We start from the raw sequence: 24,863 nt of genomic DNA on the forward strand, positions 1-24,863 counted from the left end.
TTCCCTTGTTTTCCCCCACCAGGCTCCTGTTCTGTCCTCATGTGTCAGCTCCCAGTGTCAGGCCAGCTCTACTGAACTTTGGTATCACTCTTTTTTTTTTTTTTTTTGCGGTACACGGGCCTCTCACTGTTGTGGCCTCTCCCGTTGCGGAGCACAGGCTCCGGACGCGTAGGCTCAGTGGCCATGGCTCACGGGCCCAGCCGCTTCGCGGCATGTGGGATCTTCCCGGACTGGGGCACGAACCCGCGTCCCCTGCATCGGCAGGCGGACTCTCAACCATTGCGCCACCAGGGAAGCCCCCCTGGTATCACTCTTGAGACAAGAACTGGTCCTGCTCAGGACACATCTCTCCTACTGAACACTTCTCTCTTATTAACTACAAAACTGCTACAGTGGTGTTCTAGTCACTGTGCCGAATCTTTGCTGGTACCTGGGCTAGTGTGTGTGTGTGTGTGTGTGTGTGTGTGTGTGTGTGTGTGTGTGTGTGTGTGTGTGTGTGTGTGTGTGTGTGTGTGTGTGTGTGTGTGTGTGTGTGTGTGTGTGTGTGTGTGTGTGTGTGTGTCATCATTCACAGTTATTTGCCTGACCTTTACATTTTGTTTACCATTCTTTGTTTTTCTCCTCACCTGACTGTGCTTAGTCATTTTCCAGAGCTGGGCAAAGCTCTTCAACAACCCCTAGTCCCAAGCCCCCAGCCTCAGCTTTTCAGCCATTCAGCACCTCTCTCTCTGCCCTCTGTTTTGAAATAGGACAGGATGACAGAAGCAAATTACAAATTAAAGAGCTTTGTTTTCTCTAAGTCATATTTCAAGACTGGAAAAAGCTGGGGGACTATCTCTTCCTTGAGGTTCTTAATTTAAAATCAACTGAAATAAAAGCCCTTTTGGTTGTCTTGAGCAAATGAAATGTCTCCACAGGCCTGCAGAGAATGAATCAAATGACAATTTTGGATCAAAAAAGTAAAATCAAGTGGTGGATTGTGGCCGGTCCGGGAGGATCCCACATGCTGCGGAGCGGCTGGGCCCGTGAGCCATGGCCGCTGTGCCTGCGCCTCCGGAGCCTATGCTCCGCAACGGGAGAGGCCAGAGAAGTGAGAGGACGCGCGTACCGCAAAAAAAAAAAAAAAAAAGGACCCAGTGCCATCTGAAAAAAATTAGGCTGAATTTGAATCCAGCCCACTGCTACTGGTCTGCAATCTATGTCTAAACATTCTAGCTAATTTCGTGCAATTATTATCATTGCTACCATAAAATGTTTGCTTTCTCACCTGGTTCTTATCAATTCTACTTCATTGACAAACATCTCCATCTGGGTGAGGTCCAGAGTAGCACTGCTGTGATGATCACTATCTGCATTGTCCTTATCATAAACTATTTAATGAGGGTTTACTAGGAACAAGCCATTTTGCTGAGTATTATACCTAAATTATATATTTTAATGCTTAGAACAGCCCTATAAATTAGAAAATACTATTACTCTTATTTTGTACATTCTCTCCCCTCTGGCTTCCAGACGTTTAAAGAATTTTATGGTTGACTTCGTTTTGGCTTCATGAGAAGCTGTAGCTGTCAGATGAATCTATGTGACAGTGATACCATGCTCCTGCGCCTAGTTTTATAATGTAAATCAGGATCCACTTTTTTTCTTTTCATTTCCAAAATTTTCCACTCAGAAAAAAAGAAGCATTACTTTGCTACCATTAGTTGGCTAAGATTAAGTCACATGAAAAAGCATGAAGTTAGCGGTTGAAAAGTTTTATACTTTTTCAGAAAGGAGAACTGCAGGGAAGAGCAGCAGCAAATCTTTTGAACAACAATATAATCTTTCATGCTTTATCTCTTCAATAGGTATCGTGTCTAGATACTCATGGGCTAGATTCAGTACTTGGTAGTCTAAAATTTTTTAATTAAATTCCCATGTGAAATACAAACTCTATAACTTATCATACTGAGATACAATTGTTTTACGGTCTTGCCGCATTACTATTATATCCTAACAGGTATGGGGCTTCTATGATTGAAACTTGACGGTCATGGAGAGCACTGTCTCCTAATTAGCATCAACTAGCCAGCTTAATGCTATTGTTCATTTCTCCATTTTCTTTGTGATTCTGTGTGTATTTGGTTAAGCGGTAGAAAAATAGTAAGACTGATTTACTTGACTTTTACTAGGAAATAACTGCTGCTTCTAATTTATTTTGGAGATATTGAAAAGTAGGTAAACTTTTCAAAATTATAAAGGAAATACTAAGAAATAAGATAGATTTCTTTAATATGTTTTGCATTTATTTGATCCATTAAAAAACCCACCTTGGAAATGAATATATTTATGTTCTTTATAAACAGATTTTAGTATATTTTTAAAAACTCAAAGAATAAAACTTCTTAAAGAGATTCTATACTTTCTATATTTAAAACTAATTAACACTTTTTAAAATTAATTAATTTATTTTTGGCTGTGTTGAGTCTTCATTGCTGCACGTGGGCTTTCTCTAGTTGTTGCGAGCAGGGGCTACTCTCTTTTGTGGTGCACAGGCTCTAGGTGCACAGGCTTCAGTAGTTGTGGCACAGGGCCTCAGTAATTGTGGCTCTCAGGCTCTAGAGTGCAGGCTCAGTAGTTGTGGCACACGGGCTTAGTTGCTCCGCGGCATGTGGGATCTTCCAGGACCAGGGCTCGAACCCATGTCCCCTGCACTGGCAGGCGGTTTCTTAACCACTGCGCCACCAGGGAAGTCCCCTAATTAGCATTTTAATTCACGATATTATTTACAGATAAAATTTTTCAAGTGCTGTATTTTTCAGTTGCATTTTTTCCCAAGACCTAATAGGCAGAATGATGTTTTCTACTACTATGTTCCCATAGAACTTCAAAGCCAAAAAACAAACAAAAACAACCCCAAAACAATCTAGTGGATAGACTTCTCTACTTTAGGTCTTTCACCACAAATTTTTCTTAAATACTGGCCATCCTCTTGTTGGTTATTATGGCCTGGCGGATAGAAGAAAAAAAAAAAGGTGTGAATTGATATGAACAGTGAGCTCAAGAAAGAGCAAGGCATGTTGGGATTCTCTTCTCCACTAAACACTATTGGAGTGGCTCTCTGCATGTGGTAGGTTGGGAACAGTCAGTACCTATCCTGTCTCTCAATTTCACACTTGAGGGTGGAGTGGGCGCTCCAAGGAGCTGGTGGCCCCAAGGTGGCTGGGAGTTTTTAGTTTCTCCTTCAGCTCTCCATAAAGCCTCTCTAATAATCATTTTGTCATAAATTATGGTGTGCTTGCTCTACAAGGGCAGCTTAAAGAAATGTCTCCTACTTCTGTTTTTACCTTCTCTGTGACAGCTCCAACAAGATGCTTCCCTTTTACCAGGAAGTTCTGGGCTCTCCCCTGAAGAAAGCTGTGGTGAGTGAATACATGACTCTGTCGGCAGATCCTATTACAAATACCAGGTTAGACTGGCATTGCTCCCCAAAGGGAGTAACTTTCCAGAAGGAAAGATGGGCTGATAAAAAAATGGATAACCTCACAAAGGGGTTGAGGGAGAGGAGTTTTATAGTATTTTCCAGATAGTTAAGTAGAACTATTGTGGAAAAATTCAGAAGTCTAGGCAACTTTTGAAATATATGAAATAATCCGATTGAAAGCTAGAGACACAAAGTAGCCTATGTTTCCTCCTTACTTTGTCTTGTGATTAAATATAATATAGCCACAGGATTTGGGGTGAAAATTGGTTCCACTACTGCTAATCTCTAAATTTTCTGCCTTAATGCTAAAGAAGAGGCAGGGAAGAGAACTCACACAGGGCACTTAGCCTGTTCCAAGAACCCTGAATTATGTTTTGTTTTTTTTTTTAACATCTTTATTGAGGTATAATTGCTTTACATTGTTGTGTTAGTTGCTGGTGTATAACAGTGAATCAGCTATATGTATACATATATCCCCATATCCACTCCCTCTCGCGTCTCTCTCCCACACTCCCTATCCCACCCCTCTAGGTGGTCACAAAGCACCGAGCTGATCTCCCTGTGCTATGTGGCTGCTTCCCATTAGCTATCTATTTTACATTTGGTAGTATATATGCGTCCATGCCACTCTCTCACTTCGTCCCAGCTTACCCTTACCCCTCCCCGTGTCCTCAAGTCCATTCTCTACGTCTGCGTCTAGTATCTCATGGTCATTGTTAGCAATATCTATTATTGTGCTATACAAATCAAAGGACTAATTAACAAAAATCCATGATAATTTAAATTCCATAATTCCACTAGAGCTATATATATTTCATACTGAGAGAATTCAGTCTTCCAACAGCCCTGTGGAATGGGCATTTACTAAATTTCTCAGATGAACAAACTGATGATGGAGGTTGGGAGGGATACCATCTCCAGTGTCATTCAGGAGATCAAGGATCAGGTCCTAAGGACTGTGTGTGTCTTTTTATAACATAAACTCAACTGAGCCAAGAATCTTTGAGGATCCTAAACGCCACCTAGTGGTAATTTCTACAAACTGTAGATACAATATCCCAAATGTCATTGAGAGTCACTTAGGGGCATTCCTGGCAACTTCAACACATTCACATGATGGAAAATATTATACTGAGTCCCTTTATATTGAAAGAGACTGACTTCCAGCATAGATCTCCTTGCTCTATGTGTGGATCTCAAAGGGTTCATCTTAGCCCCATAAATCCACTAGACACAGAAGAGTCAGAATAAAGAATAGCTTCTTTTTTTTTCCAGAACAAAATAGGGATTAATAATTTTGAAGTGGAGGACAATTTAAGCATATTTGTCTGGGAGTTAACAAACTATTAGATTTCTAATATCTATTCATCTGGAATATAGGCACAGTATAAAATAATTATAGGTGAGCAACTTATTAAAACCATTATCTATTGACTAAATCATCACTATATCACCATGATAGCTTAGTTCAGTTAGAGATTCCAGGGGAAAGAAAGCAAACTAGACAGTGTGAAAATAGGGTTGCTGGATTTAGCAAAATAAAACATAGGATGCCCAATTAAATTTGAATTTCAGATTAACAACGTTTGTGTGTGTGTGTGTGTGTGTGTGTGTGTGTGTGTGTAAGTATGTCCCTTGCAATATTTGGGACAACTTTATATTAAACAGTAATTCATTATTTATTCTTAACTAAAAACTCTAGATTTTTTATTTGGTAACTTTAAAGAAAGTGCTATATATAGTTTCACTGGTAACTGATTCGTTCTGATTAATAAAATAATAGTAACACATTTTTATAGTAATTTTTTAAGCACTTTACTATGTTAATTCATTTTGTCCTTAACACAACCCTATAAGATACTACTGTTACTATTTAGAAAATGAGACTATTGAGACACTAATGTGTAGAATCACTCTTCCATAGTCCCACAACTGGTTAGTGGCAGAGAAAGGGTCTGAACCCAGACAGTTCTGCTATAGAGTTTACCATCTTAACATTACAAAATACCTTTTCTTATCAAATATATCAATTAATTTAAAATTAACTCTATAAACTGCACATACATTGACAAGTTTTGAAAACATTATTCAACAGACTTTCAATAAACACCTACTTTAAACAAGGCCTCTTTATGAGACAAAAACAGTAAACTTAATACTCTATCTTCACTGAACATATTTTACTCTCTTCAAATGTTACTTCAGAAATTGGTAGTATCTCACAGTAATTGTTAGGAGTATCTGTTATTGCACTACACATATCAAAGGACCAATTAACAAAAGTCTGTGATAATTCCATAATAACTCCATAATTCCATAACTAGACCTTAATTCTATCTATCTATCTATCTATCTATCTATCTACCTACCTACCTACCCACCCACCCACCCAGCTACTTTTCATAGACAGAGGATACTAGAGATACAGAAACCAACACAGATCCTCTTTCTCGGATTTTAGATCTGGTTCTATGTGAGTATGCTCAGTACAACCTATTTCCTATAGAATTAGGAGAAACTAAAGATTTGTTGTTGGATTAATTCGTTTAATAAAAGTCAGATCAATATAAGGCTGAAATTTTTGAATTCTGCCTACTGGTACAATGACACTTCCTTAATTTGAAGTATCTGATACTCTTCTCCTAAGGTACAGTTAGATACACACTCAAATAACTTTCAATTCAACATATCTAAGCAAGTCCCATTAAAATGGTAGCCTCTAAATGAATATGTTTATCAGTCAAGCCATAAATTACCAATTCCTTTCTCTCCAATTTCACACAGTGCAAGAATCCCTCAATATATAACCAGAAATGTACATTTCTATGCCCATTCTAGACCTAAAAACATCAGTCTTTGGGAATGGCATTTGGGCATCCACATTTTCAGCCAGCTCATGCCAGCTGATTCTGAAGCAGGAGGTCTCTCAACCACACTTTGAGAAAATGACTTTGACACCAACATGCAAAAAGATACAAGCAGCTGGTGGTGTGCTTTTTCCCAGTGAGGGCGTAAAAGCTGCTTTATTTTTAGAATTTCCCCTATTTCCCATTACGGAGCTTTGAGGCGGGTGCAGAGACATACATATATATATACTTAGTGTTACATTCTAAGTACTCTTAGATCCATTACCTTGTATATACAGCTCCTTCCACATCACCAGGCATATACCTAACAGAACAGATGGGTCCTGTGGTACTCATGAAGGACTATCAAACCCTACAGCTTTGGGATTAAAATCCATAGTGCTTCTCATGAAAGAAACAAAAGCTGAGCCTCATATAGTTGGTAGCATGTTGGGAGAAGGGAAAAAGGTGACTCAGAATTTAACTGGAATGACAGTTATTCAATTACCCTTGCTTTTATTTTATTCATTTACTTTCAGCCCTCTTAACCATATTTGGTTTTGTCAGCTCTGTTGCCTATAAAATGGTAATAATAATCATTATACAATGCCACAATGATAATACAATTTTGAATACAATCTACAAAATTTTATTTTAATTTTAAAACTATAGATATCCTATAAATAGGTACTAATTAATAATTATTATAGGTAAATATCTCTTGATTTCTCTCATATTGGATAACCTTGGATACAATGCTTTTTATCTGCTTTTAGCTTTCTCTATCAAAAGCCACTGAGCATGTAGAAGAGAAAATGTATGGGGCAACAGAAATCATATTCAAAGAGACTGCAGTCTCACTTCTTAAGTGAGGAAAACCTGCAAGGAACGTATCTGTAAAATAATGATGCGTTCACAGTTCTGAGCTTGCTTTGCTCGACAGATGGATGCTACAAAATGCCCATTGCATGTGTTTAGTGTCCTATTTTACTGTAAAACAGTAACTATCCTAATATGAATTCTATGTTAAAGTTTAGTGCATGTCAGTTACAAAAGCTTCCATCATTGGAATGAAGAGAGAGACCTTTACACCGTGAATACAGAGAAGGCAAAGCCAAAGGGTATGAACATTTTCAGGAGGGCCAACTTTACAGTTTATTGAAAGATAAGTTCCAGTGAAAATCTGTCATTTTAAATGAGAGGGAAACAGCTTTCAAGAAAATTATCAGGTGCACTTTTCAACAAATGGGAGAGAATTTTTTTTACCACTTGAGCTGACAAACATTTGTGTGCTGTTGTGAACTTCTCTAGCTAATAAGCTCATTAGCTTATAGGAACTGTTTCTTAAGAGGCAAAACTGTTCACATGTTACTTTCTGTGCTTAGAGTGGTCAATGTACAGAGCCCATTTTATTCATGACATGGGTTGACTACGCTTCAGGCACACCTGGGCTAACTTCAGCTTATGTGCAACATTCTTTCTGAAGAGGAAATGAAAATAATGCTTTGAAAGCACTTAGGCAATTTTAAATGCTTGGTTTGTACATATATGGACATAGAATTGATGAAATTGTGATATTGAGTAGGTCTATCACAAAAATAGAAGAATGAAGTGAATTGGAAAACCATATTTCCAAATACACATATTTTGCATATATTTTGCTGTACTGAAAAAAAAAAACATGAAAATCACGAACAAAATTCACACACAAAAAAGGCTACTAAGGTTAGACTTCTTCGTACATGATGTCAGATGCAAACAGCCATGAAAAATGGCACTCAAAGGAAAAGAGAGAAACCGGAATTTTGAGTCAAGTTCTGATACTTACAGGATTAAGTCATATAACCTCTATAAATTGTTTTTTCCTATTTTGGGACAGAACACTTTACATAAGTAATTATATGTCTCCAGATTATTATAAAGATACAGATTATTATAGAAGCCTTTTGAAAACAACGACGTGCTACAGAAATGCAAATTAATTAATACAGAATATTCTAAAGTGCTTTCTGGAGATGTTAAGGTAGTTATTTTTAATTAATTAATTAATTAATTTAAATATATAGTTTATTTTTTTTAAGATTTTTTGATGTGGACCATTTTTAAAGTCTTTATTGAATTTGTTACAATATTGCTTCTGTTTTATGTTTTGGTTTTTTGGCTGTGAGGCATGTGGGATCTTAGCTCCCCGACCAGGGATCTAAGCTGCACCCCCAGCACTGGAAGGTGAAGTCTTTACCACTGGACCGCCAGGCAAGTCCCTTGGTAGTTATTTTTAAAAAGCACTCTGTGACCAAATAAGTTTGAAAATCACCAAATAAAACAAATCTCTTTCCTATAGGATTCTTAAGCATCCTATGTTAATATTCATCTGAATCAGTAAGAACAGAGAAGAGGATATAGACTTTACTAAATATATTTCAGCATAGAATCTTTTTTTTTTTTTTTTGTGGAGAACCTTATAGAAACTGTTTTTCAGGGTACATTTTGAAAAATGCTGATAAAAATGACCATTGGGGGAGAAAGGGAACCTAATTCGTTTTAAAGAACACATCTTCAGGATGAAAGAGTGATATACATTATCCTAATTTCATCAGTTCATAATCAGACTGAGAAAGAAACTTTTAGAAACTCTGGGTCTGTAGTCAGGGGGACTGGATTCCGCTGGTAGAACTATGTGAAGAAAAGATGCATCTGGAAAAATAAAAATTTTGAATGCCAGGACCAGGAGCTAAGAGAGCTAAGACTGAGGTCAGCTATGGCCCTGTGAGAGCCAGGGCAGGGCTGAAACTCCACAAAGACGAAAATGAGCCGATGATAAATAGGCAATGAGCCTTCAGAGGGTAGGCTGGAGCCCTGATGCAAGACCAAAGAGGAGATAAACCAAAGAACAAGGACCCAGGAAAGCTCAGATGAGAAGAGGGCACAAGGAGAGGGCAGTCAGATGTGCACCAGGTTTCGCAGGGAGTAGCGGGCAGGCCAAATGGAGGGAGCAGCATTGGATATCTAGACAGACCTGGGCAAGGAGCTTAAGTCATGAGTTAAGAAGTCAAAACTCTGGTTGGCCTTGATATTGAACCCACAATCTGTCCTGGCCAAGGAAATTGATATCTATTTTCCTCTGAAATATATACTAATTCCAGAAAGTGATTAAAATATATACTAATTCCAGAAAATGATTAATTGGTAGGCAGCTATGTCCTTAGGCACATCATAAAGGATATGAGAGAATATTCTAACCAAAGGCTAATACGGAAATGGGCAAGGGTAGATGGACCTACAATTTCCAGTAGACATACTATGCCAAAGAAATACAATAGCAGCATAAAACGGAGACACAAGAAACTTAAAAGTCATTTCACTGAGCCATGTTTTCCTCACAGAAATGCTAATTTAATAGTGAAAGAGAAAATGAATGTAATATTTGCTATAAATAAATTTATTTTATGTCAACATTAGCTGGCAAATAAATACTTCACAAATGAAAGACACCTTACTCATAAATGTAAATGAAAACTGAATGACCTATTCATCATAGCACCACTGGCTTCGAAGAAAAAGTACAAAGATCTCTAGTATAAACCAAAGTAACCAGGCCAGGTGAGCTTATCTACAACCAAGAGTGTTGGGCAAAGAAGCGCTGTCTAAAATGTGGTGTGTGCACAAAGGACACACCATCGAGTTGTAGGAAGAAAGCTAGAATTTTCATCATATTTCCTATTTGTTTTAAACCAAAAAAATAGATATTATATTTTCTAAATATTTAACTTGTGTGTGTTCAATGTTTAACACCGTAAGGGGTATACAATATTTACAGTGTAGAAGCACAGATTTAGAGGGCAAGCTGGATCCAAAGAGGTACCAGAAGCTCTCCTTCAAGAAAGGTATGGCCAGAGATATGCTATGCACTGGACCCTGGAAGAGCTTCCTAATCCAACAAACATTCCCTGAAAAAAGGAATCCCCTCACTCACTAAATGGTTTACAAAATACTGTGGTAAAAATCATTGCGTGAGTTTCCTGGTGTATTGAGCTCCCCTTGTACTGCTGACTGGCTGTGCAATCTTTAGCAAATCTCTCAGACTCTCTGTAGCCTCCTAAAACAGAAATAACAGTCACTGAGAGGGCTGCTTTAAAGACAAAATGAGATCACTGATTAAAGTTGATTCCCATTTTATTTGAAAGCCTGCACAAATGCTCATCTTACTTGAAACAGTACTCCCAAGCTCTAAATTTTACTCATTGGCATATTTTCAGTTCATATTTTTAGAGGGAAATGATTACTATTCTTATAACTATATTTTGTTACTATAAAGATAGCTAATATGCCACAAATTAAAATTTATTTGCATACAAAGGAATCAGAAGTCATTCAGTTTTCATTATCATAAAAACACGAACGGGCCTGCTGTGCACATACAATTCTCTTAAATCCTGCTGTTCAGTTTTTCAGTGGTTTCAAATATGGCTTCTAAGTAGAAGCATCCAGCTTCCCACATTCCTGTTTATTGCTTTTGGAATGTTGAATCCATAACAATTAGGGCATCAGTAATCACACCTGCAGGTGGACACGATGCCGAATCTATCTTTCAATTCTTTGCACGTGGTATTGTATTTTGTTATAAGAGGGGTTGCAAAAATATTTATTTGAATTAAAAAATTATGAAGCCATTTAAAATAACCTCCGAACCACAAAGCTTCCATCCAATTTCCATGTACCATCGGGGCTTGCCTTCCACAACTGCACCCCGCACTCAATCTGATCTACTCCTTCCTCTGCCACCAGAACTATTGCTTTGTGTATTTTTCATGATGTGCTATATGTAAATGCTAATGTATTAGTACTTCCTAATGGCTTGATAGGTCTCATTGCCTCATCTTAGGGAATTCTTTTCTTTCAAGCTGTTTAAAGAGAGATATAAAACAAAGAAATGACTCAAAATGAGAATGGGTGGAAAGGTAGGGGAAAATTTGGGGGTATTGAGTAGATATAATATGTAGAATATAAAAGTTAACTTTTTTAAAGGTTAATTTTAAGATTATACGGCTATACCATAACACTAATTAAATTATACGATGTTGTTAACTTCACCAGAAATTATCTGGTAGGTTTGGTAATTTTCTGACTACTTTGGATTTGGCCAATCATCCTTTAGATACTAGAATCTTAGTGGTGTGAGAATTTTTTTAAAAGGGAAGGTTGCCTGAGAGGTTATCTTTTTTTGTAATAGCTACATTTTAGAAAAAGAGCAAAAACTGATCCCAGAGTATTGCCTTCAAAACCAGATTTTCGGAGTTCGAATTATGCCCTCAGTACAGCTACACTGATGTTTATGGCACTTTTCTTTGCTCTCTAAGTATTTTCTGTATAAGTATCCTACTCAATTGTGTTTTGCTCATTAAAAGTTTTTTTCCTAATGGATCATGGAGATTTCCTTTGATATTATAAAATTATAAAAAAAATTAAAGATGAATTCATAATCCAAGCAAAGTATAGACCTCCTTTGATTCATTTCATACACTCCAAAATATAGACCTCCTTTGATTCATTTCATACACTCCAAAATATATTACTACTTATGAAAGATGGAAGATGTTTTACAATCCTGCATAAATTGTTTCATTATTTGATCTCTTGTAGATCTGCTTTATAACTGAAACCTTTGTGCAGGCTTACTGTTTACTAGATATGAAAGACTGAAATAGTGAATTGGAAATCAGAATATTCCTTCATATTGCCAAATGTTTCCCAGTGGCTTAGAGGTCCCTTGATCCTCAAAAACCTTTCCTTTAACTCTTCTGTAAATTGTCCAGAGAGCAAGGGAAGTTAATGGCTTTAATGAAGTTATAAAATTTATGGCTAGAATACTCCCTTTTAAAAATCTGAAATGGACTAAATTAAACAAGGCTTATTTAATTTGAAAACCTAAATTCAATTGCCTCCTTACACATTTCCACAAAATTAGTACTGAAATGAAGCTGTGTAGGGTTAGCTGCAATTTTGACAAAGGTCAGCATTAAAATGTGCAGTCTAACAACTCTATTAATTCTACTAATTTGGTTGAAATACTATGCAGACTACCTTAAATTAGCAAATGTCCCATGAAATAGACCAAAAGGTCATTTCCTAAGTAACACTCTGACATTTTTCATCCTATTAGTCATTTATATTATGCTATCCTTTATGAAATCTGAAAAAAATTTTCATAGATTCAATTCTGGATGATGAATTATCCATTTTATATAGTCACCACCAATAAACAGGGCAATAAGTATATACACAGTGTATTCACTATAAGAGAATTTATGGTGTCTTATTTAAAACAAGTTTTTAATCAATCCAAGTTAATTCGTAGAGTGTTCTTTGTTTAGATGCATCTACTGTAGCACAATATTTCTTCACAATTTAGAAGATTATCATCAGTAATGTCCCTACTCCTGATAGAATGTCACTAAACATCTCAACCTCATGCTGAATTTTAATCAGTTTGTATAATCTGAGCATAAATAAAAAGGAATTTACTCAATCTGTTGAAAAGGCCCTGAAAATGAACATTAAAAGCACATAGACATTCTAAGAAGAACATGATTTCATGATTGCCAAATGACATAATGTTCATTTTAAATTATTAATAATATTATTATTACTCTCAGGTAAAGAATCTGAAAAACAACTGATGCTGCCTAGGTAAAAATATTTAAAATTTTTGTTTGCCAATGCAAATTTATGTAATCTATCAACATTGCTCACAGTATGCAACTGATCTAATGATATATTACTTTATATTTCATAGTTTTATTGGTAATTTCCTTTTGGAAGAAGCAAAAATATGTATGCATATCTTCATTCTTGGTCATCATTGGTGGTGTCAGATGATGCTCTCCTGAGTTTTCAGAAGCCACCAGAAACAGAAAGAAGGGAACTACTTGTTGCTGGGTACCCACTATGTGCTTCCTCGGTTCTGTCATTTGTTTTATTTAATCCACCTTGAAACCCAACAAAATTTCTGGGTTTCTGTTTAGAAACTAACCACAGGAGATAATAATAGTTTGCTTCTAAAAGATCTCTGTAAATTAAATGTCACTAATTTTATAACAGGGTTTAAAATCTAGTCCAACCATGTGTTAGGAATGTGCAACTCTGAGTTAGGAATGACTGCCTTATTACGTTTCAACTTAGGTGTAGGTAAGACTTTTTGAAAGGAACTACAATTTAACCTTTGTAGGCTTTTGGAAAACACATTGATAGAACTTCTTGCTCAAAGTTTAAGAGACCATCAAACATATCAAGTGATGGAACAACAGTTTTTCAGAAGTCTGAGAAATGCCTCTCGCTTAGGAATGCCTGTGGACTTAACACATTTTTGCCATCTTCATATAGGAATAGCATAACGATTCCATGATTAACAGTAGCTCAAGGAAACTAACAGTTAGGTAAGATCACTCCTAAAAAAACTCACAAGAACATTTTCTTAAGAAATTTCTGAGATTTTGACCTTAGAGAAGAGACTGGAAGAAGCATTAGAGGAAAAAGAATGCATAAAGATTCCTTAAAATATATCACAATTGGGTAAAGGATTTTTTTTTTTTTTGGTTTCATTTGCAACAATTGTATTTCCAGATACTATATGATCGGGTTTTGGAAAAAACTATCAAACTGAAATAAAATTCTCATTATTAAAGAGTTACGTGTATAGTTGGCATATAAAAGAAATTTCTTAAAAAATAATTAGTAGGAGACCGATAAGGAAGAAAGAGGATTTAAATGGCAGCCATGCTATTTCTCAGAACTGATGCATTTTAGTTAAGATCACAGCCAAAATTTATAAGTTCAGAAGGCTTAAATAAGGATAAAAATTGATTCTATACCAAAAATTAAAAAGAAATCACCCTATACATTATCTATGAAAATATTAATCTTATTTTCAACAAAGATACTAACAAGTGTAACAATGTACAGTTGAACAGATTCTACTCTCTTGAGGAGAAAACACTAAAAACTGTCAATTCTGGAGCATTTTCTTGCATGATGTCAAAAACAAAAAAATGAAAATAAATAAAGATGTCAATCCACCTTGCCTTGGAGATTCTGAATATGTTTTGACACAACAAAAAATAGACATATACTACGAACAACTGGTCCTTGCATTGACAGAAAATCTGTCACCAACAGAATGAATCAATTTCAGCATGCAAGTGACTTTAAGAAGACAGATGAAAAGTCATCTTAAAAAAAGTGATGGGGGGGCTTCCCTGGTGGCGCAGTGGTTGAGAGTCCACCTGCCAATGCAGGGAACACAGGTTCGTGCCCCGGTCCAGGAGGATCCCACATGCCACGGAGCGGCTGGGCCCGTGAGCCATGGCCAGTTAGCCTGCGCATCCGGAGCCTGTGCTCCGCAACGGGAGAGGCCACAACAGTGAGAGGCCCGTGTACCGCAAAAAGAAAAAAAAAAAAAGAAAGTGATGGAGCCTTCCCTGGTGGCACAGTGGTTGAGAGTCCACCTGCCGATGCAGGGGACACGGGTTCGAGCCCTGGTCTGGGAGGATCCCACATGCCGCAGAGCAACTAGGCCCGTGAGCCACAACTACTGAGCCTGCGCGTCTGGAGCCTGTGCTCCGCAACAAGAGAGGCCGTGATAGTGAGCGGCCCGTGCACTGCCATGAAGAGTGGCCCCCGCTCGCCACAACTAGAGAAAGCCCTCGCACAGAAATGAAGGCCCAACACAGCCAAAAAAAAAAAAAAAAAAAAGTGATGGATGAACATTACATTGAACATTACACCCTGATTCATGTAAAAATACTTGTTTTATTTTGATCTTTCTAAAGAAATTTGCCATTGGCAATACCGTTATGTGGGTATTTCTAGAGTCTACCAGCCTGTCTGAGTTACTTATGGGGTGTAAAATATTTTGTCTTATTCCACATGGCATTATGATTCACAAATAATGTTAGCCACACCCAGCTAATCTGAGATATGACTGAAATGTTTTCAATTCGAAAAATATTATACAGCAACAAAGAACAAGTTTAACTTCACCATTCAAGTCTAACAAACGGAAAGGATATTTTCCCTGGTTTCTTCTAATTAAGAACTTGAAAAGTTCATAAAGCCTATCGATTATGAAAATTTAGTTCCTTTATTAAAAAGGCCAGACCTTTAATATGAAATTTTAGATTTTTTTTTCAAATATTACTTAAAATTTTGAGGATACTAGCAGTTGATCTCTTAAATTGGGGAGGAAATTATATGCATTTTAGGCCCAAATCACTAAATTGAATAGTACTTTGATCGATTCACTCATTCTTTCATTCAACGGTACTTACTGTGGGAATGTAAATTGGTACAGCCACTATGGAAAACAGTACGGAGGTACCCTAAAAAACTAAACTTACAGTTACCATATGATCCTGCAATCCTACTCCTGGGCATATATCTGGAGAAAACTATAATTCGAAAAGATACATGCACCACAATGTTCACTGCAGCACTATTTACAATAGCCAAGATATGGGAACAACCTAAATGTCTATCGTCAGATGAATGGATAAACAAGATGTGGTACATACATACAACGGAAAATAGCCATAAAGCATGAAGTAATGCTATTTGCAGCAACATGTATGGACATAGAGGTTATCATATTAAGTGAAGTAAGCCAGACACAGAAAGACAAATATCATATGATGTCATTTATATATGGAATCTAGAACAAAGAAAAAGATACAAATGAACTTATTTACAAAACAGAAATAGACCCACAGACATAGAAAACAAACCTGTGGTTACCAAAGAGGAAAGGGATGGGGGAGGGATAAATTAGGAGGTTGGAATTAATATATACAGGCTACTATATATAAAATAGATAATCAACAAGGACCTACTATATAGCACAGGGAACTATACTCATTACTTTATAATAACCTGTAAGGGAAAATAATCTGAAAAAGAATATATATATATATATGTTCACTGTGCTGTAGACATGAACCTAGCACAATATTGTAAATCAACTATACTTCAGTAAAACAAAAACAGTACTTATTGAATGCCTACCACATGTCAGGTATTGTGACAGGTATTTAGTTAGGTACTGGACAACAGACTGAGAAAGCAGAAAAAGGCAAATGTGGTTCCATCCCTCCTGGAGCAAATAATGTAGCATGAAGACACAACTTCCAATAGAGTGTGATAATGTGACAGTGAGAGAATTACAGGGGACACAGTAGTATCCAGAAGAGAACTTAAGCCAGATTTGGTGTGGGATGGAGCTGGCAGCAAAGCCTTCCCAGAGGAAAGTGCATCTAAACTATAGTTGAAGGATTTAACCAACAGAAGGTTGGGGATGCTCTGGGCAGAGGTGCTCTCTCCATTCTTTTCCTCTAGGAAGAGCACATTTATAACGGAAGGGGAAGAGAGAGGTAGTGTATGGTTTGAGAAACTGAAGCAAATTTAGAAGTGTGGTAAGAGGTGAATTGAGGTCAAATCACGCCAAGATTTTGAGGCTATCTTAAGGAAGCTGCACTTGATTCTGAGGCTGATGGGGAACAACTGAAGGGTTTAAATAAAGGAGTAAAAGAATCACATCTACATTTTAGGGGAAAAAAAAAAATCACACAGGTTACAATTTGGGAAACAGGTTTTTAGAGAGTCAGACCAGAAACCAGAAGGCTGGTTAGGAGGCTTCTGCAAAAACCAAGGTGAAAGAGGGTGGCAGACCACATGCTGGAAGTGGCAGTGGGGATGGTGAGAAGAGAAAGAATTTTAGAGAAGTTGAACCCTTTTTTCAGTAGTTGAAATAAACAGTACTCACTAAATTGGCTAATGTGAGTGTGTGGACTTGGTGAAAATGAGGTTGTCAGGAAGGTAACAGGCAGAGGAAGGGTGGCCTGGAGGACAGTGGGCAGCAGCGGCTAGAAGGATGAAGAAAAACAAAGTGTGGTGTCCTGCAAACCAAATAAAAGGAATGGTTTATGAAACAGGTAATGTCTTAGGAGCAAGAATAGTGTGTTGCTCACTCATGTGCCATCGCTATTTATCATGGTATGCGACGCTTCACGGGTACATCACAAACATTTGTCAAATGAATGATTTAATTTAGTAGTACTGCTACATATAGGCAAGGACACGAGGCTGGGTTCTGGGATGAGAAATGTATCCTGTATTACATATATATATATATATATATATATATATATATATAAAGCCTACCTTCAAAAAGTTCACAGAACAGTAAAAGGAGAAAGACATAATTAAACGTTATGTATGGTAATGAAAGAACTAAATAAAGCTTCAGATCAATAAAGATCCAGGTAGAATGTTAGGGGACAGTAAAGAAAAAAAGTGAATATTTCTGTAAGAATAGGGGAAACTAGGGTCAAGAAAGAAGAGACTATTGGAAATTTCAGGTGACTTGGTAAGAACAGTTTCATATGTGGCAAATCTGGTTTGATGAGGGGTAACATTTGCTATTGTAATTGTTTTCATGATTTCCAGAAATACAATGAATTACCACAGTTTTGAAACCTCATACATGCAGCATAAAAATCAATAAGAGGAGAACACATATCTTTCAAATAAAATGACCTCACTATAGAATTAAGTTGTCTTACTTTTCTTTGCTACAGAAGACATTAACAAATTTGTGCATGCTTAAAAGTCATACTTAAAAGTACTCCACAAATAAGTGCGCTTCAGGAAAGTTGTTTTAAGAAGCACTGACTATAATCTTACCTCATTTGCAAATGATAAACAGACCGAAATGTCTATGCTTTCCTTCTACAAGCAAGCTTTCTTATGAGAATGTAATCAAATTGCTCCATTGCTTAGCAACCACAGATAAAGAGCTAATAAGTCATGAGTCATGATTCTATGGGAACAATCTGCTGGTCAGTGGCATGATTTCAAGGCGGTTTGGATTCCTGCTGTGATGCTTTCAAACCAATATTGACACAAAGCATTAGAATAGAGGAGAGTTAAAATGCAAATCCTCTCATAATCAATCAAATTGACCTATATATAGTGTGATTTGGTCCACCCTGCTGCATCAGTCTGACAGTAGCATCTATAAATCAACATCAGAGTAAAAATAGAACACGAAAACGGATTCATAAGGAATTTTTGTTTTACCCATTTAGTTAAGCCACAGAGGAAGGCGCATTTAAACTAGTATGAAGATCATGACTCTGATATTTATCTAACCAACAGGAAATCTTCTAAGGAAGAGGAAAAGTGGGTAGTGAGACATTTTTCGAAAATATTACCTGTAACCATTGTGACTGGTCATTGTGGCCGGAGGTCCAGGCATTCACTTTGCCCTGCTTGTCCAGCCGAGCTTTCCTTGGTTCCCAAGTGAACATGTCCATATTGAGAGTTCTGAAGATGCTGGAAGCAGTGATCTGATAGTCCTGTATGTGTCCTGATTTCATCCCCAGAGGCTCAGAACAGCCTGGAAGAAAATGAGAAGGGCTCTATGAGAAAAATAATTTATCATGCTGGGAAGTTTTCTGCATTCATTTTGGATAGGCAAGAGAAGATTAAGCATAATGCTATTCATTCCCCCAAAGAGAGAGCATCTAAATTCAAAAAAAGGCTATAATCAGAAATAAATCGGGAACAAAATCGAAAAACAAGATAACCAATTCAAGCTATTTTGTGTGAATATATTTTGGAAAAATTGAAAACAAGACCGATAATTCAAACTACTTTTCTGTGACAGATGATTTTGCAAAATGAAAGCAATGCTGGAATGCTCTCTCCTGTCTTATTACTGATAACCTCATGACGGTTTCCCGGTTTTCAACAGTTTCATTTTGTCTTTAAAAATGGAACATTTTCTCAGAAAGGATATTTGGTTTTCTTTTATTTGTTTTCATAATACTGAAAATGAAAATTCCCTCAGTACAAAGTCATTTTCACAAACTGCTCCAATGGTATATCCTAAACTGGACAGCATTTGTTTTCCAAGAAACCTGTTAATCATTATCACTGATTCTTATAATACCAACATGGCTTCTTCTGGAAGATAGGAAACTAATATTTATTCAGCATATACCATATACCTCATATTGTGCTAGTGTAGAATTTAAACTGACAGATAACAGAAAAAAAAAAAAAGCTAATTCTAGCAAAACCATTACTGGACAAGACTTTTCATACATTTTTATGTTTTAATCATATTCCATAACCTCTAGTATTGGATATTTTTTGAAGATTTTCAAATCTGCCACATATATTTTCAGGTTTGACATGATACAAAATTTGGGTTTGTCTGTCCTTGAAAAATCTTGTATGTATGGATGTACCTATATACAGTATTTCCCAATGTTGAATTGCAATTGTGACAAAATTACATTCACAAAGCTTGTAATGGAAAGTATGATTCTATTATCATATTAGCCAGAGGCTGAGTCTTCCATATGTAAAATTTTACCTTTTGGCCAAGGAACACACAGGTAAGTTTGATCATCAAGAAAGCCAAGATAAAATAGGAGACTTCTCTGATCAATGTCGTCTCCTCATACTCTGCTAATGCCCTACATACTAGCTTGTACTCGTGGCCTTGTACTCGTTATTCAACTGCTTTGTGCCTCAGTCTTCTCATCTATAAAATGGTGATAATAATCAAAATTATATTTAAAAAGTCTTCTAAGAAATTAGTTGATAAAGTATTTAGAAACAGTGTTGGCATATAGCTAGCATTCAGTAAACGTTAGCTATTTTTATTATCTCCATAAATCTTATTCCAACAGATGACAGTATTAAGTCCCCAAATCAGCATACCAGTGGGTATTAAAGAATATCCTATGATTGGCTGCAATATCTGAAACTAGACCATTTTCAGTCCAGGCTCTAAGAGAGGTGGTTTAGAACTTTTCACTGATAAATGTAATTCTTAATTACAATTCCTTGCTTTCTGTCCTAGTCGATCTAGATCAAGTCTTCCTTCTTGAGGCTCCTCCATATTTGCCTTCACCTCCACCTTCTAGGAAATTCCTATCCTATGCAAACATGACAGAGACTGACATAGAAGGTTAGCCAATTGGATGTCTTAGCTCAAGTTTTGTTGAGTTGCAGGCATAGGAGACCTATACCCCAAGTTCCATGATATAAGTAGTTCTAAATCCTCAATACAAATTCTGAAAAAGAAAAATTTCATGACAAAAATCTCAAAGATTTTAGAAAGTTCTAAAGTCTTAATAGCATGCTCTTTATCTTCAAGCAGTTCTAAGGTAACGTGCATTGTCTGTATTACGGATTTCTGAGTTTTTCTTCTGTTATCACCACCAGTCCCCCACCTTGCCACTGGAATCTTCGTACAATTGCTTGGCTTGCAGAAGAGACACAAAGGAAAGAGACACAAAGTTGCTTTTCTCCTTTTTGAGATGTAACATAGTTTTTGAAGTATTGGATAGAAAAGGCATACCTTTACTTTGACCATTTCTGCTTAGTTATAGAATTCATTTCATTACCCACTCTGCTGTCTAGTACTCAGCCCAGGGAAGTGCTGAATAATTTGTTCAAAGAATGAATGAATGACTATTCTTCTACTAATTACGGTCATGATCCATTTCATTCTAAACATCTTAAATCATATTCTTTTGAGAATTTAGGGGAATTTTCTTTGTAAGTATCTGGAAAAAGATTAACTGCTATCTTCTAGGCAGGCTGAGAGCTCTTATAACAGTTTATTGAATACAATAAGGCAGCCTTGGGCTTTACAGTGTTGCACTGGATTGTGGGAAATAGTTTGGTACATTCTACTAATGTTTATTTCCAAGTGTTATAGCTAACCTCTCTGTCAATTTGCCTCACACCACCAATTTCCCTTCTCATCCATATGATTTTATATGTATAAATTAACTCTTTTACCAACATGGAGAGCACCTGAACAAAACGAGGTATTAACAACAAAACTGATTATTTCTAAAGTGAGGTGGTGCCCTAGCTTTAAATTTTTATTAATTTTTTTGGCCACACCACAGGGCATGTGGGATCTTAGTTCCCCGACCAGGGATCAAACCCGTGCCCCCTGCATTGGGAGCGCAGAGTCTTAACCACTGGACCGCCAGGGAAGTCCCACTGTTTTTTAAATTTTTATTTATTTTTTCATAAGCATTCATTAAGAGATATTATTCTCTGCATATACTTTCAAAATCATTTTGTGGGGTTGGGAGATGAGGTGCGGCTTCTTTTTGAAAACATAAAAATCCGTAAAGGGTCAGGTGTAACCTCTTGTCAAACTTGAAAGTAAAATATATTCACATCTTAGGGGTGTAACTGTGCCATGTCTGAGAGACTGGCCCTCATGAATCAAAGGACTGAAAAATTGGGGAAGGCGATGTTGTAGCAACTAAAAAGCATGGGACTTAACAGCAAACCTCATCATGCTGTGGCTTCCCTTGATTGCTTTGTGATGAATGACTTACGGATGACACTGGCCTGTGGTGATATAGTGACATGCAATATAAACACCGTGCAGCAATAATTCTGCTGAGATTTACTGGTAGTCAATAAGCCAGTTCAAATTACCAAAATAAGGAAAACATCCCCATTACAATAATTAATGGTACTAAAACTGTATGTTGATTGCTTCATAAAAGACACCCATATATAATATGAAAATATGATTCTTAAAATATCAATAGATTCGCTCATCTGCCCAAATGTCTCTAACCCCTTTGAATGTAATGGGTTCATTTAAAGTCTGGTTGTTTTTTAATAGTAACTTCTGTTTCCCTGAAAATCATTCCCTTTCTTAACATCACAAACCCAAGAAGGGAAATAGATAAAGTGTGTGTTTTAACCTATATGCAACATTTTGAAATGAATAAAAAGCTCTCAGTTGTCTCTTTTCAGAGATGTGTCCTATTTTTAACTAAACGGTACTTCTGTAAGTATGACAAAAGTCTCTCGTACTTGGCGGTTACACTAAAAAGTGGGGCACACATGAATTTTTAGTTTTCTTAAAAACACAGTGGTTTGAACAAAATCTCAGGCCAAAGTGGCAAAGATAGTTTGTAAATGTTGATGATAGAAATATAAGAACCACCACCAAAATATAGCACAGTGAAATGCCTAGACAGATTTTCTGTTTAGTTCAGAATCTGGCTAGATTGAAAGTGAATGACTGTGAGATCCACTCATAAAGTCTTCATCTTTGTATCTAGTCCTGATGCTCCTGGAAGACAAGGATTATTTAAATCTGAGTCCCTTGATAGATTATCTTTGTGTTTGAAAACCACTGTTGGTACAATAAGCAGGTTGTTAGATAAGAATGATCTAAGAATGAATTTATAGTAGCAATCTTGGTTGTAAAGTATTGTCTCTTGGAAGCAATGATAAATTTACATGTTTCATAAAACCTAAAAAAAAAGACAAAACTAAATTCTTATGGTAGATGTACAAAGATAAAGCTTACTTTTCTATGCCATATAGCCTAAATGTAACTGCAATTTATGAAGTCAGGCAGATTCCAGTTTTTACTGAAATTTTGTCATAAAACATAAATCATAGTTACTATTAAAATCAGGAAGGCACATTTATATTTGACAAAAGTTTCCAATGAAAATTTGTTGTACTTTCTTTGACCACTCAAAGAAATACATTGCCCCTTCTACATTAATTCTATTCTGTAGCGTGTTTTAGAACTTGTTTATCCTCCTCTCTCTCTCTTTCTCATTGAACCAAGCCCTAGACATTTTGTAGCAGAAATGAACATCTACGAGTGTTGAAAAACTGCAAGTTCGTAACACACTACATACAAATATACTTTTTTTTCCTTTAAAGAGAGTACAGAAATACATAATATGAGACTCACCTGACAGTTCACATCCAAGAAGCTCCATTCTCAAAGTGCAGTGTCTTCGACAAACTTGGGGATAGAGTCTCACATACTGAGCTTTTATGGGGGGCGTGAAAGAGTTAGCATAGGGTGTGTTGTTATCAACATTTCCACGGAACACCTATGAAAAGAGATAACATAGAGTTTAAAATTATTAATTGCAACAGCTTTTTTTAAAAAACTATTTTCATATATTGACCCTATATCCTACATACACAACGTAATCTCTCAAAGATTGGATTAAATAATCTAGGGGTCTGGAGCATTTAGAAAGCACCTTGCCAAGAGAAGTGAATATAAATATAATTTTCTGTAAATTCAATATTTAATACCTTTCTACAACCTTAGTATTTTATTTTTCTTCTATTGATATAAATAAAATATAATGCTTTTTTCCCTAAAAAAAGACAACAGACCTATAGACAGAATCCTCATTAAAGCTGTAAACCACTGTGACCTATGGCTTAATCTATACCCTACTATGATGGTCGTTTCAATTTAAGGCCAGTCCTTCAGACTACCTTAATCTTTCAACTTAATCTGGGACAGGGGTCTGTCTGCTCATTTTGCTACTTAGTAATTATAGTTTTTTTGTTTCATTTCGTTTTTAGGAACCAGTCTTCACTATTGCTTCCTGATCACTCAGTTTCTCTAATACTGTGATCAGATTTATGACATTTTAGGGTCTGATTCCTCAAGATTACTTCCTTATCAGTCTGTCCCAGAAAAGAGACTCCTAATTCTTCATATATATCTCCAGTGAAAAGCTAATTTCTCTCTAAAGATTAAGTGATAAAATGTGTTATTTTTAATTCCTTTAAATCTCACTCTCATTTTACCCTCTACATAACCTGGTAATCAGAAAACCTATTTAAATTCATTTAAGAAGGTAACTTAAAAAATCGTTCATAAAATATATGAGAGTCTAGTCTAATGACTCAGTTTTAAATGGAATGAGCTGCAGTGCTGATTTTTTTAAATTAAAAATTGGGAGTAAAACTAATTAAAAAATTAGAAATATCATATGAAAAGGCAAAGGAGACATAGAATATTATATCCATTTCTTCTAAAATATTTTATTCTGCTAAATAACAAAATTTTCTTCCAATATGAAGTATATAAAGATATTTATGTTTTCTATAACTTGGTGTTTTTCTTTAAAAATTATATTTTTTCTTTAAAAGTAATAGTTTGATCTGTATTTATTTGATTAAGGAGAGTGCTAATCTGTCAAAACAATAAAATGAAATATTGAAAGCTGACTGTTGTTAAAATAAAACTTAATTTCATACACAGGACTATGCTAACCTTGTGATAAAGTGTTTATAGGACCACCAGTTAAAATCTGAGAAAGATTTAAAAGGTAGCTACTGTACATTGATAATTTGGGATAACACCGTACCCTCTCCACACCACTGGTCCAATTAAAAGAATCAAATTTATTTTCAACAGCATAAGACTTCTGTTGAATATTCAGTAATCATTTGGTAATCCACGATCATTTATGGGAGTTTACTTTCAAATTAATAATGTCATGTAAGTCTTACCATATCCTCATTGGTGCCTTTCACTGTGTACATTGCCCAAGTCTTTCCATCATTACTATAGGCAATTTTGTAGGATTTTGTATACTCTGGGCTTCCAATCCTCTTGGCTCCTTGAGTAATCACACCAGTAACTCTCATTTTTCTTTGTAAATTTATCTGAGGAGACA

General features: G+C 36.2%; 1 protein-coding gene across 2 annotated transcripts in view; it reads right to left on the reverse strand.

Annotated features, from left to right (window-relative positions):
• Positions 1-24,863, reverse strand: part of EDIL3 (EGF like repeats and discoidin domains 3) — a 430,500-nt gene that overhangs the window by 105,143 nt on the left and 300,494 nt on the right. For both annotated transcript variants that reach the window (XM_060295985.2, XM_060295984.1), the window contains 3 exons: positions 24,697-24,852; positions 23,126-23,270; positions 18,570-18,754 (listed from right to left, as the gene is read on the reverse strand). In XM_060295985.2, the coding sequence (XP_060151968.1) occupies positions 18,570-18,754; positions 23,126-23,270; positions 24,697-24,852 (486 nt within the window). The remainder of the gene's footprint in view (positions 1-18,569; positions 18,755-23,125; positions 23,271-24,696; positions 24,853-24,863) is intronic.

Source organism: Globicephala melas, chromosome 3, assembly GCF_963455315.2.
Source record: "Globicephala melas chromosome 3, mGloMel1.2, whole genome shotgun sequence".
NCBI lineage: Eukaryota > Metazoa > Chordata > Mammalia > Artiodactyla > Delphinidae > Globicephala > Globicephala melas.